Source organism: Humulus lupulus, chromosome X, assembly GCF_963169125.1.
Source record: "Humulus lupulus chromosome X, drHumLupu1.1, whole genome shotgun sequence".
Taxonomy (NCBI): Eukaryota; Viridiplantae; Streptophyta; class Magnoliopsida; order Rosales; family Cannabaceae; genus Humulus; species Humulus lupulus.
Genome location: NC_084802.1, coordinates 197,082,743 through 197,097,393, shown reverse-complemented (window position 1 = coordinate 197,097,393; position 14,651 = coordinate 197,082,743). Strand labels below are relative to the sequence as shown.

At 42.1% G+C, this 14,651-nt stretch overlaps 1 protein-coding gene across 1 annotated transcript; it reads right to left on the bottom strand.

The window, feature by feature from the left end:
• Nucleotides 1-11,255: 11,255 nt before the first annotated feature.
• Nucleotides 11,256-11,627, bottom strand: LOC133806586 (uncharacterized mitochondrial protein AtMg00820-like). Its single transcript, XM_062244675.1, has one exon. The coding sequence runs from the start codon at nt 11,625-11,627 to the stop codon at nt 11,256-11,258; it is 372 nt and encodes a 123-aa protein (XP_062100659.1).
• Nucleotides 11,628-14,651: the final 3,024 nt, after the last annotated feature.

Below are 14,651 nucleotides of genomic sequence, written 5' to 3'. Positions count from 1 at the left end.
TTGCCTTCCAATTATCTCATGTTCTCTCTGCCTCGGCATCCCCTTTTTTTTCTCTTCTATTCTCATGTATTTTTAAATCACGTTTTAGTTAAAAACAAATTCAACAATTTTTTTTATACATCTAATTTTCACTAGATATATATATATAAATAAAAAATTGATTAACTAGCATTCACTCATTTTTGTCTACTTCTATTCATCGTTTCTCTCAGCACTTCTACACAGGAAAAAAAATTGCGATGCCTTTTAAACATTCTCTTTTTTTTTTGATATAATCGTGGATACTATTAATTAAGCAGACCATTGAAGGTCATTACAAAAGACACCAAGAGGAACTGAGGACAGGTCTATCGTCCCACTGGTGGAAACAGCCAAGGCCCACTTGGCAGCATTATGGGCAAGATAGTTATAGTCTCTAAGATTAAAAGAAAAAAAAAAAACTATTAGATAGTATTAGGAAAAGGGTTTGTGGAAAGTATGAATGAATCTCATTAATGAATAAGCTTAATTACAGGGTATTTATACAATATAATATCAGCTGTTATGACAGATGTAATCACTAAATAATAATAGAAAAGGAAACTAATTAAGTTGTACAATATATCTAATAACAGAACCAAAACTAACTCTGAACACCCTCCTTGAACTCTAAGTTTGTCTCTTAAGAACAAAAATCTAGTGTTAGGAGTGCTTTGGTGTAGATGTCTACAGTCTATTCATGACTTGGAACATGTGGAGCTGATAATAATATGGCGCCTTTGAACTTTTTCCCTGACAAAGTATAAGTCTAGCTCTATGTGTTTTGTCCTTTGATTCAAAATTGGATTGACAGACATGAGGACTGTTCTTAGATTATCACACCATAAAACTAGTGGAGCTGCAATTGAGCTCAACAAGAAGAGCTTGAATCCAAGTAACTTCAGCAGTCAGGGATGCTAAACTCCGGTACTCTACTTCGGTACTCGACTGAGATACAGTTGCCTGCTTCTTCGACGACCAAGCGACAAAATTAGAACCAAAATAGACACTGTAATGCCCTGAATTCTCCGATGTGGTTTAATGGCGGGATTAGTAGGCCAGGAGGGCCATACTTGCTTAATTATGCCATTAGTTGATAAATGCATGTATATGTGAATTATATTATAATATGAAGTTAAATGCATGCATGTGGGTCCTCATTATAATTACAGGGGTGTGATGGTAATTTTGCCATTGATGGTATAATTGTATAATTGTATGCATGTCGGTGATATGTTGTTGAGACCACATTATAATGTGGGTTTGTTCGAGCTATTCGGCATGAGACGATCTTGGATTATCGATTAGCGGTCTAGTCATAACAGGTTAAGTTCGGGGCTCAGGATGAGTCTCGGTGTGATTTTAATGATTAGAGCATTACCGGGAATTAAAGGGTAACATGATATAAATTGTTGGTGTTTGAGATTATCGAGAATAGTGGGAATTGGAGAGCGTTAATTATGATAAACGAGATAGGTGGAAAATACCAATTTTGCCCTTGGGAGCCTTTAGAAACCTTTATTAGACCCTAGGGGAATTTTGGTCTTTTTACCCCTAGGATAGATATAACCATTTTTGAGTTGAGAAAGAGGTAGAAAACAGAGTAACTTGGAGAGCTTTCCCGTACCTTCTTTCCTTCAGTTTTCCTTTGAGATTTTTGAACCATTCTTGAGGATTCAAGCTTGGGAAGTAAGCCTTGGGATTTTGGGAGAGTGTTCCTCCATTGAAGAGCATCATAAGCTGAGTTTTGGGTAAGTTTCTAGCCATTGAATTCCCTGGTTTGCCCTGTTTTAGTTCTGTTTTGCAGTTGTGATTTCTAGGTTGAGATCTTGGTTTTGTTGGGAGTTTTGGCTAGGGTTCTTATGGTTGTGTTGTTTGGGGTATGTTAGGATGGTTTTTGGGTTCATTTGGCACCAAAAATGGAATTTGGAAGCATTGGAATCAAGTTAGAATCGAAGCAATTGAAGAGGAAGGTTTCAGGGGGCATCTGGTCTGGAGGTAGCTCTATAGCGCCCACCCTAAGGCGCTACAACGCTACACAGGAGGCATTTGGGCCTGTTGAGGGTTCTGAGAATAGTGCTGGGGCGCTAGGGAGCAGCGCTATAGCGCTACTATATTCCTTCAAAGTCCCGTTTTGAGTGTTTTTAAGGGTTTTTGACTTGGGGTTTCAATCCTTAAGGCCCGGGATCGAATTTACTCGCCGTGTGGGCATGTTTTGAGGTCTCGAAAGTGGTGCTTAGGTTAAGACCTTTTCAATGTTAATTTTTCATTAATGGAGGTTATAATTGGTTATGATTAGGTAACCGCTAAGGAACCAAAAGGTTGATCGTTCTCAGGAGTCGTTCTTATAATATTTCTCGCTCGAACCTGAGGTAAGAAAACTGCACCCCGTGTATATGACATGTATGATAGTTGTTGAGGCATGCTGGTTGATAAATGTGGACATCAATTTCATATTAAATGCTAGCGAATGTTGCTTACTTGTATATGGCACTGACTAGTCAGGGACACTGACCTAAGAGTCAGAAACAACATAAGCGTCTTGAATGCAGGGCCGAATGAAGATTAGATCTAATCGATAAAAGCATTGAATGACTCTAAGGCATTAACGCTGGACCGACCCTAAGGTCGATGAATCTTATAAGCGCTTGGCTAGTCTAAGACTAGTTACTGAGAGCCAGGGTCAAAGGCCTAGGTGGCCGTTTGTCACATGGCTAGGGAACGATGTTCCAGGGTTATGACTCTATGGTCATGAGGAAGGTTATGTTGGTGACTAATCACCATGCACCTATCCTGTTAAAGCTAGTGAAAGGTTCACTTATCTGTTAAGCCCCGGTGACCCTATCGTCACATGGTTTAAGGGAGCTGTACCCACATTAGTGACTTTTGCGACTGTCACCTACCTGTTTTGGACTGATAGTCCTGAATGATTATTATGATCATTGTTGATATTATATCATGCTATACTGTATTTTCTTGCTGGGCCTTGGCTCATGGGTGCTATGTGGTACAGGTAAAGGGAAAGAAAAGCTCACCCAGCCTTGAGTGGAGAGCTTAGGTGGTGATGTGTACATATGCGGCCGCTTGACCACCACGACCAAGGAGTTCTCAGAGGAACTATGGGGTTTACCCTATTTTTGACGCTTAGGTCGGCGTGTTTGTAATTTTGAAACAGTAATGACCTTTTTGAGTTGTAAATAACTTGTAAAAGATTTTATGGACTCACTAACAGTTTTATGTATTAAATAAAATATATCCTTTCCTTTTTGTTGGTTTTCCACCTTATTCTGTTAATAACACTTAGTGCACGTTTTTGACCAAAGGACTCGGGTAGCGGGTCAAATTTCCGGTTCACCGTAACTGTTCTGGGGTAACCAGGGCGTTACAACTTGGTATCAGAGCATGCCAAGGTTAGGGTTCCTGTAGACTAGCTGGGCATGTACACACATCACTGAAGTCAAGCTCGACTCATGGTTTGGTAACTATTTATGTAGTTATATGTATAACTGCTTAAATATAGTATATATGCTTTGCCTGTATGCATGAGACACCATGTTAAACCTGTGCCCTGAAATATTATATCCTCAGCAAATGTGTGCTAATTAGTACTGAGATTGTTGGAACATACTTATTAGTACTGTTGTTTATGAATTATTATGTGATACCTGATAAGTGCTAAATGCTATAAACATGTATCTGCTTGTATAATTGTATGACTGTGGAATGTGATAATTTTCTGCTTGTTCTTGGACCGTAAGGCGGCAATAGGTTGAGTTATTACCACCTGACTGGCCATATTGATCAATGTTTTAGCAAGGTATAACTGATAAGAATGAATCCAGGGCAGACAGATACTTCAACTGGCCAGAGTGATCAGGGCCAGAATAATAATAATAGTCAAGGTCAGGAGAATGACCAGTCACAGATTCCACAGCAAGCCCCTGTAAACTGGTAGCAGATAATCAATGATATGCAGGCAACAGTGTTAAGGCAGGGAGAGGAGCTTCATCTCCTAAAATAGCAGTAAGTGCCTGCAGTGGCTAATGTATCAGAGGCACCTCCTGTGTCGGTGCCAGCGGCAGAGCAGCTGCTTGAGGTTGGAAATAAATGAGAGCCTCTTTATGAAAGGTCCAGGAAGCAGCAACCTCCAGTATTTGAGGGCAGTGCAGATCCTGCCAAGGCAGAGCAGTGGATGAGTATGATTACCACTATCCTTGATTTCATGAGGGTATCTGGTAATGAGAGGGTGGCCTGTGCCACTTATATGTTTTGGGAGGATGCCCGGATTTGGTGGGAGGTGATTACCCAGACCAAGAATGTTAATGCCCTGAGTTGGGAAGAGTTTCAAACTCTGTTCAATGAGAAATATTATAATGATGCCATCAGGGCAGCTAAAGCTGAGGAGTTTATTAGGCTATTTCAGTGAAGTCTATCAGTCACTGAGTATGCCTTGAAATTTGATCGTTTGGTGAAGTTTTCCATGGAATTGGTGCCCACTGATGGGACTAGGAGAGAGAGATTCCTTCAGGGGCTTCAGCCCAGGTTAGCCCGTGATGTACGTATCACCACTGTGGCTGGGGTTACTACCTATGCACAGGTGGTTGAGAAGGCACTCATAGCTGAGAGTGCAGATAATAGAATCTGGTGTGATAGTGCAGCCAGAAAGGATTTCAGGAGGACGGTTCCTCCATTTGTGGGTTCTGGTAGGGGTGTAGGCCCCAGTGAGCAGAAGAGGAGGGTTCCTGACCCCTTCCCAGTTCCAGGTCCTGATAGGTGGCCCCGTGGTATTTCAATGGGTCGTCCAGGTGGTAATGAAGCTTGGAAGTCTTATCCTGAGTGCCCTAGATGCAAGAGGCATCATTTGGGAGAGTGTAGGGCAAGGGCCTGCTTCTCATGTGGAGTAGTGGGTCATCTTAAAAAGGATTACCCTAAGGAAAGAATAGAAGAACCCAGGAAAGCGAACAGCTCAGCCCCAGCTCGAGTGTTCGCATTGACTCAGGTAGAAGCTGAGGCTTCTCCCTCAGTTGTTACAGGTCAGCTTCTTAGTGCTGGAACCCTTCATAATGTTTTGATTGATTCTGGTGATACACATTCTTTTGTTGCTAGTAGTGTTATTGATAGATTGTGTAGACCCTGTGATTTTTATGCTGTGGGGTTTGGAACTTTGTTACCCACTGGTGAGTTAGTGGTATCCAGGAGATGGGTCAGATCTTTGCCAGTGACAGTTGAGGGCAGAGAGTTATCAGTGGATTTGATAGAGTTGGTTATGACTGACTTCGATATGATATTGGGTATGGATTGGTTGGCAAAGTATGGGGCAACCATTGATTGCAGAAGGAAGATGGTCACCTTTGAGCCTGAAGGTGAGGATCCTTTTGTGTTTGTTGGTACTGTGTATGGACCTCGCATTCCTATGATTTTTGTATTGAGGGCTAGGGATCTATTGCAAGGAGGTTGCATTGGATTCTTGGCCAGTGTGGCTGATACCACTCAGGTCGTGCCAGTGAGACCAGAAGATACCAGACTTGTTTGTGAATTTCTGGATGTGTTTCCAGAAGATTTTCCAGGGTTGCCGCCACACAGAGAAATTGAGTTCGTGATAGAACTGGCACCAGGGATGGAGCCAGTGTCTAGAATACCTTACAGAATGGCCCCAGTTGAGTTGAAAGAATTAAAGGTACAGTTCCAAGAACTGTTAGATTTGGGTTTTATCAGACCTAGCTTCTCACCTTGGGGTGCGCCAGTTCTGTTTGTGAAAAAGAAGGATGGTTCTCTGAGAATGTGTATTGATTACAGAGAACTGAATAAGCTGACAATTAAGAACAAGTATCCTTTGCCAAGGATAGATAATCTGTTTGATCAGTTGCAAGGTAAAAAGGTATTCTAAAAGATCGACCTTCGTTCTGGTTATCATCAGTTGAGGGTCAAGGAAGGAGACATACCGAAGATTGCGTTTCGTACCAGGTATGGGCATTATGAGTTCTTAGTTATGTCTTTTGGATTGACTAATGCCCCTATTGCGTTTATGGATCCGATGAACCGAGTATTCAAGGATTATCTGGACTAGTTTGTGATCGTCTTCATCGATGATATTCTGGTATATTCTCAGTCTGAGTCAGAGCATGAACAGCATCTGAGGTTGGTTCTACAGAGACTGAGGGAACACAGATTGTTTGCTAAATTCAAGAAGTGTGAGTTCTGGTTATCTCAGGTATCCTTTCTTGGACATATTGTCAGTAAGGAGGGGATTAAGGTAGATCCAGCGAAGATTGAAGCGGTCAGAGATTGGCCAAGGCCAAAGAATGCTTCTGAGGTTAGAAGTTTCCTTGGATTGGAAGGCTACTATAGGCATTTCGTGGAAGGGTTCTCAAAGATTGCTTCTGCGTTGACTGAGCTGACATGCAACAGTCAGAGATTTGTGTGGTCAGATAAATGTGAGAATAACTTCCAGGAACTGAAGCAGAGGTTGATTACAGCTTCGATTCTGAGTCTTCCGACAGATCAGGAGAAGTTTGTGATTTATTGTGATGCTTCTCATCAAGGTTTGGGCTGTGTTCTGATGTAGTCAGAGAAGGTAATTGTTTATGCTTCTCGCCAATTGAAGGAGTATGAAAAGAGATATCCTACTCATGATTTAGAGTTGGCGGCAGTGGTCTTTGCTCTAAAGATATGGAGGCATTATCTTTATGGAGAGAAGTGTGAGATCTATACAGACTACAAGAGCCTGAAGTACTTCTTCACCCAGAAAGATTTGAATATGAGGCAAAGGCGTTGGATGGAGTTAGTAAAAGATTATGATTGTGAGATTTTGTATCATCCAGGAAAGGCCAACGTGGTAGCTGATGCTTTAAGCCGGAAGGGTCCGGGATAGATTCATGGTATGAGGCTGATAGCCAGGGAGTTAGCAGATGATATGACCAGAGCTGGTATAGAGTTGCTGGTGGGCCAGTTGGCTAATATTATGCTACAGTCTACACTGTTGGAGAGAATTAAGGAGAGTCAACTGAGTGATCCACAGCTGATCAAGATCAGGGAAGATGTTCTGGCTGGAGCATCCAGAGATTATACAGTGTCTGAGTTAGGCTTGTTGAGATACAAAAGGCGGATATGTGTTTCGTTGGACACTGCTTTGAGGCGAGAGATTCTGGTTGAATCTCATACTACACCTTACTCTTTGCATCCAGGCACCACGAAGATGTATCAGGACGTGAGATCGTTATATTGGTGGCCAGGGATGAAGAGAGATATAGTAGAGTATGTGGCTAAGTGCTTGACATGTCAACAGGTCAAGGCTGAGCATCAGAGGCCGGCAGGGTTATTGCAGCCTCTAGATATCCCAGAGTGGAAGTGGGAAGACATCACGATTGATTTCGTGGTGGGCTTACCCAGGGCTGTTGGTCAGCATGATTTTATTTGGGTGATAGTGGATCGGTACACCAAGTCAGCTCACTTCTTGCCAGTGAGGACTACTTATACAGTTGACCAGTATGCAGATCTCTATGTGAGAGAGATTGTGCGCCTCCATGGAGCACCAAGGTCGATCGTGTCAGATCGGGACCCTACTTTTACTTCCAAGTTCTGGGGAAGTTTGCAGAAGGCCATGGGGACACAACTGAAGTTTAGTACTGCTTATCATCCTCAGACAGATGGGCAATCTGAGAGGACGATCCAGATATTGGAAGACATGCTGAGGGCATGCGTGCTGGACTTTGGTGGATCTTGGAGTAAGTATTTGCCTTTGATAGAGTTCTCCTACAACATCAGTTATCAGTCTACCATTGGAGTCACACCTTATGAGATGCTGTATGGTAGGAAGTGCAGATCTCCCATTCATTGGGATGAGATAGGTGAAAGGAGATACTTAGGTCCTGAGGCAGTTCAGAGGACTAGTGAGGCTATTGAGAAGATTAGAGCTCGAATGCTTTCTTCTCAGAGTAGACAGAAGAGTTATGCAAATCCCAAGCGTAGGAACGTGGAGTTCCAAGTGGGAGACTATGTCTTCCTTAGAGTCTCGCCATGGAAAGGGGTGAGAAGGTTTGGGAAGAAAGGCAAGCTGAGTCCCAGGTTTGTTGGTCCATTTGAGATCCTGGAGAGGGTTGGTCAAGTGGCTTATAGATTGGCTTTGCCTCCAGCTTTGTCAGCTGTGCATAATGTGTTTCATGTTTCAGCTCTTCAGAGGTATGTGTCTGATGCGAGTCATGTTTTGAGCTATGAAGATCTGGAGCTTGAGCCAGATCTCTCCTTTGAGGAGCAGCCAGTTCAGATTCTTGACAGAAAGGATAAGGTCCTCAAGAATAAGACAATACCTTTGGTTAAGGTATTGTGGAGGAACAGCAAGGTCGAGGAAGCGACCTGGGAGATGGAGTCAGATATGCAGAGTCAGTATCCCGAGCTGTTCAAGTAAATTTCGAGGATGAAATTTCTGTAAGGAGGGGATAGTTGTAATGCCCTGAATTCTCCGATGTGGTTTAATGGCGAGATTAGTAGGCCGGGAGGGCCATACTTGCTTAATTATGCCATTATTTGATAAATGCATGTATATGTGAATTATATTATAATATGAAGTTAAATGCATGCATGTGGGTCCACATTATAATTACAGGGGTGTGATGGTAATTTGGCCGTTGATGGTATAATTGTATAATTGTATGCATGTCGGTGATATGTTGTTGAGACCACATTATAATGTGGGTTTGTTTGAGCTATTCGGCATGAGACGATCTTGGATTATCGATTAGCGGTCTAGTCATAACAGGTTAAGTTCGGGGCTCGGGATGAGTCTCGAGGTGATTTTAATGATTAGAGCGTTACTGGAAATTAAAGGGTAACGGGATATAAATTGTTGGTGTTTGAGATTATCGAGAATAGCGGGAATTGGAGAGCGTTAATTATGATCAACGAGAAAGGTGGAAAATACCAATTTTGCCCTTGGGAGCCTTTAGAAACCTTTATTAGACCTAGGGGGTATTTTGGTCCTTTTACCCCTAGGATAGATATAACCAATTTTGAACTGAGAAAGAGGTAGAAAATAGAGTAACTTGGAGAGCTTTCCCGTACCTTCTTCCCTTCAGTTTTCCTTGGAGATTTTTGAACCATTCTTGAGGATTCAAGCTTGGGAAGTAAGCCTTGGGAGTTTGGGAGAGTGTTCCTCCATTGAAGAGCATCATAAGCTGAGTTTTGGGTAAGTTTCTAGCCATTGAATTCCCTGGTTTGCCCTGTTTTAGTTCTGTTTTGCAGTTGTGATTTCTAGGTTGAGATCTTGGTTTTGTTGGGAGTTTTGGCTAGGGTTCTTATGGTTGTGATGTTTGGGGTATGTTAGGATGGTTTTTGGGTTCATTTGGCACCAAAAATGGAATTTGGAAGCATTGGAATCAAGTTAGAATCGAAGGAATTGAAGAGGGAGGTTTCAGGGGGCATTTGGTCTGGAGGTAGCTCTATAGCGCCCACCCTAGGGTGCTACAATGCTACACAGGAGGCATTTGGGCCTGTTGAGGGTTCTGAGAATAGTGCTCGGGCGCTAGGGAGCAGTGTTGTAGTGCTACTCTATTCCTTCAAAGTCCCGTTTTGAGTGTTTTTAAGGGTTTTTGACTTGGGGTTTCAATCCTTAAGGCCCGAGATCGAATTTACTCACTGTGTGGGCATGTTTCGAGGTCCCGAGAGTGGTGCTTAGGTTAAGACCCTTTCAATGTTAATTTTTCATTAATGGAGGTTATAATTGGTTGTGATTAGGTCACCGCTAAGGAACCAAAAGGTTGATCGTTCTCAGGAGTCGTTCTTATAATATTTCTCGTTCGAACCTGAGGTAAGAAAACTGCACCCCGTGTATATGACATGTATGATAGTTGTTGAGGCATGCTGGTTGATAAATGTGGACATCGATTTCATATTAAATGCTAGCGAATATTGCTTACTTGTATATGGCACTGACTAGTCAGGGACACTGACCTAAGAGTCAGAAACAACATAAGCGTCTTGAACGCAGGGCCGAATGAAGACTAGATCTAATCGATAACAGAGTTCAATGACTCTAAGGCATTAACGCTGGACCGATCCTAAGGTTGATGAATCTTATAAGTGCTTGGCTAGTCTAAGACTAGTTACTGAGAGCCAGGGCCAAAGGCCTAGGTGGCCGTTTGTCACATGGCTAGGGAACGATGTTCCAGGGTTATGACTCTATGGTCACGAGGAAGGTTATGTTGGTGACTAATCACCATGCACCTATCTTGTTAAAGCTAGTGAAAGGTTCATTTATCTGTTAAGCCCCGGTGACCCTATCGTCACATGGCTTAAGGGAGCTGTACCCACATTAGTGACTTTTGCGACTGTCACCTACCTGTTTTGGACTGATAGTCCTGAATGATTATTATGATCATTGTAGATATTATATCATGCTATACTGTGTTTTCTTGCTGTGCCTTGGCTCATGGGTGCTATGTGGTGCAGGTAAAGGGAAAGAAAAGCTCACCCAGCCTTGAGTGGAGAGCTTAGGTGGTGATGTGTACATATGCGGCCGCTTGATCACCACGACCAAGGAGTTCTCAGAGGAACTAGGGGGTTTACCCTATTTTTGACGCTTAGGTCGGTGGGTTTGTAATTTTAAACAGTAATGACCTTTTTGAGTTGTAAATAACTTGTTAAAGATTTTATGGGCCCACTAACAGTTTTATGTATTGAATAAAATATATCCTTTCCTTTTTGTTGGTTTTCCACCTTAGCCTGTTAATAACACTTAGTGCACATTTTTAACCAAAGGACTCGGGTAGCGGGTCAAATTTCCGGTTCACCATAATTGTTCTGGGGTAACCAGAGCGAACACCGATTCAAATTTCTTTGTGTTGTATGAGAGAACTCAATTCTCAAGAACTAGTGAAGAACACCAAGGTCCTTAAGTGCAAAAATGGAATTGAGATGCTGAATAAGTTGCTGAACCTCCTCAGATGAACTTCTTATCACTAGAATATCGTTCACATAGACAAGAACAAATAAAGTAGTGAAGGAAGTGAGCTTAATAAACAAGGACTGATCATCTATCGAACTCTCAAACTTTAAGGAAATAAAAGTAGCTCTTAACTTGTCAAACTAGTCCCTTGGAGTCTGCTTCAAACCATAGATGGCTTTATGTAACTTGCACACTAAAGGAGGAGACTGCTGAACCTCAAAACCCGGAGGTTGGGACATATAGACCTCTTCTTGTAGATGGTCATTCAAAAAACATTATTTATGTCAAGTTGTTTGATTCACCAGTTATAAGAAAGAGCTATAGTTAGTATGGCCTGAATAGTAGTAGGCTTAATTATTGGACTAAAAGTCTCAGTAAAATCAAACCCAAATTGTTGGCTGGACCTATTTGCAACTAGTCTAGCCTTGTTTTTGAGAATAGTACCATCAGGATTTTCTTTAATCTTAAATACCCACTTACACCCAATGGATTTTCTGTTTGAGGGCAGCTGTAGCAAGGACCAAGTACCATTTTTATTCAAAGATTGAGTCTCCTCTTCCATAGCAGATTTCCAAGAAGAATTGCCAATAGCATCAGCAAGTGTTAAAGGCTCCTTTGAAGTGATATAAACCTTTGGTTTATAAAATCTAGCCTTGGAGCGAGTTACCATTTAATGAGTATTTGTTTGATCTGTCACTAATGTTGATGCACTTGCTATATCTGTAGAAGAAGGTTGGGAAGATATAGGTAAAGCAGGAAGAGATGGAAAAGTGGCAGCGGAAGGGATTGGCAGAGTAGTGATGTTATGAGGAGAAGAAGTAGGTGTAGAAGGATGAGTGAGATGAGGAGAATGGGAGTGAATAGAGGGTGAGGTAGGCTGAGATGAGAGTTGAGGCTGGGATAGATTTTCTGAGACCTGAGGAGTCACAGAAGGAGTGACAATGGAAAGAATTTTAGTGGATAATGGAATAGAAGCAGTAGGTGTTTTTGTCAAGGAACCATATGATGATGGAGGAGTAACAGTAGCAGATTTGGAAAAAGGAAAATAATATTCATTAAAGAGTACATCTCTGGAAATATAAAGTCTTCCTGAAGAAGAGAGACATTTGTAACCCTTGTGTTTGAAACTGTACCCCAGAAAAGTACAAGAAACCGATTTGAATTGAAGTTTATTTGCATTAAAAGGTCAAGTGTTGGGAAAAAACTCACAACCAATGTAACGACCCAAAATCACTAATAAGGCTTAAGGGCCTTCATTAGCTTGTCGAGAGGGCATAATTTGTATATGTGTGATTAAATGGTTAAATGCATGATTTTTGTGGCATGCATGATTAATATAATTATATGAATATGTGATATGCGTGTTTATGAGTATTAAATATGCATGTGGGCCCTTTCTAGCTTATAAGGACATATATATAATTTTGGCCTGTTGAGGGCATAAATGTAATTATATGTGATAAATTGTTGAGAACACATTATTATGTGGATATATTTGCAGCTTATGGCTTGAGACGATCCTAGTGAGCGGATTAGCGAAATAGTCACAGCAGGGTTCGATACCCGGCTCGAGGGGAACCTAGGGGTATTTTGGGAATTTAGAGAATATTTTGGGATTTATTAGATATTGAATAAATATTTGGTAATTAATTGGGCAATGAGGTTAATTATTTAATAGTAGGAACACTCGAGGAATTAGTGACCATTCTACCCTCAGAGACTACTAGAGGATTAATAAGCGTTAGGGAGGGTAAAATGGTCTTTTGAGGGGTTGGATATACTTAGAAGGCTTAGGAAAATAAGCTAGAAATTAGTGAAAGGTTCAAATCTCTCTCATCTCTGTCACGATTTCTCCATCTCTCTCAATTGTGCTTAGAAGTTGAAGGAAAACACAGAAGGAAAAACTAAGGGAAACAAGCTGAGACTTAAGCTGATTCTTAGCTGGGTTAGACTGAGAAATTAAGATGAGTTTGAGCAAGGATACTACTGGAGAAACTAGGCTACAATTGAAGGTAAGAACTCTATTCTAATTCTCTGGATTCTGATGGGTTTGTGTTAATGATTTGGGTTGGTATGAGTGTGAATTTGATGATTGAATTTAGGTGTTAGAAAGGGTATGTATCTTTACTGAATTGAGTTGAGTTACTTGAAGCTTAGAACTTGTGCATAATTCTAGGTTTCTGAGTATAAGTTAGTTGATGGATTGCTCGTAGTTTTGGGTAGAGTTTCTATTCTAATATGCTTAGAATTTATGGTTAGAGTCCTGGACTCGCTCTTGTGATTTGGTTGAAAGTGGGGAGTATAATTAGTTTGAGGCTTTGTGGTTTTGGCTGGAAAAAGGTGGAAAAAACCTAGAAAATTCAGGGCACAAGGGGGCATACCGTGACCCAGCTCATGGGCGCCGCAAACTGCATGCCCAGATCGCCTGGGTATGCTCTTTGTTTTGAGGGCGCGTCGCGACCCTAGGGGGGCAAGTCGCGGCCCGCCTCCCCCTGATGCTTGAAGTTTTAGCTTCTGACTTGGGGGCGCGTCGCGACCCTAAGGGTCAAGTCATGGCCCGCCTATGGGATTTTTCCTAGGATTGGTTTTTAAGAATAGTGAGGCTAAGTGATCAAGACGATTTCTACTACCCGGTTTAGTAGAAGTTGAAGTCTCGGAGGCTAGTTTTTGTCTCTCAAGTATTTAATTGGATTAGAAGTTGACGATTACCCATTGGCCACTATGACTAGGTTTATCGCCAAGGCTCAGGACTGAGGATCGTGCTCGGGACCATTCTGCATCCTCCACTCGGAATTCAAGGTAAGAAGCCTTTTGCTAATGTAATAGACTGGCTTTTGAGCCCGGTACTCTTCCCGGACCAGCACGACGCTAGCCGCATCTTCCGTAACGGCTAAGTAAAGAAAAAAAGGCTCTCTTGCCGTTGGCTTAGACAACACTGGCGGCTCGGCTAAATGTGTTTTTAGGTCGAGGAAGGCCCGCTCACATTCTTCGATCCACTCAAACTTTTTATTCCCCCGGAGCAGGTTATAGAATGGCAAACACTTGTCGGTAGACTTGGAAATGAATCGATTAAGGGCCGCCACCCTTCCTGTCAAACTCTGGACGTCTTTTTGTGACCGGGGCGATGGCATTTCGAGTAGCGATCTAATTTTGTCAGGGTTCGCCTCTATCCCCCTAGTGTTGACTATGAAACCCAGAAATTTTCCTAACGCCACCCCAAAGGTACATTTTTGGGGATTCAACCTCATACCATACTTCCTCAGGATCTCAAAACATTCCCTCAACTCGGGAACAAGGTCATCGGCAGTTTTTGACTAGACCAACATGTCGTCAACATACACTTCCATGTTTTTCCCTATCTGATTAACGAACATTCTGTTGACCAATCTCTGATATGTAGCTCCCGCGTTCTTCAGCTCGAAGGGCATGCCTTTGTAACAATAAACATTGGTTGGAGTCATGAAGCTGGTATGCTCCTGGTCCGCGAGATTCATAGCAATCTGGTTATAACCAGAGTATGCATCCATGAAGAACATGAGCTCGTGCCCTGCTGTGGCGTCCACCAACCGGTCAATTCTTGGTAAGGGGAAGCAATCCTTGGGGCATGCTTTATTCAGGTCAGAGAAGTCGATGCAGGTCCACCATTTTTCGTTAGGTTTTGGGACCAGAACAGGATTGGCGATCCAGATCGGGT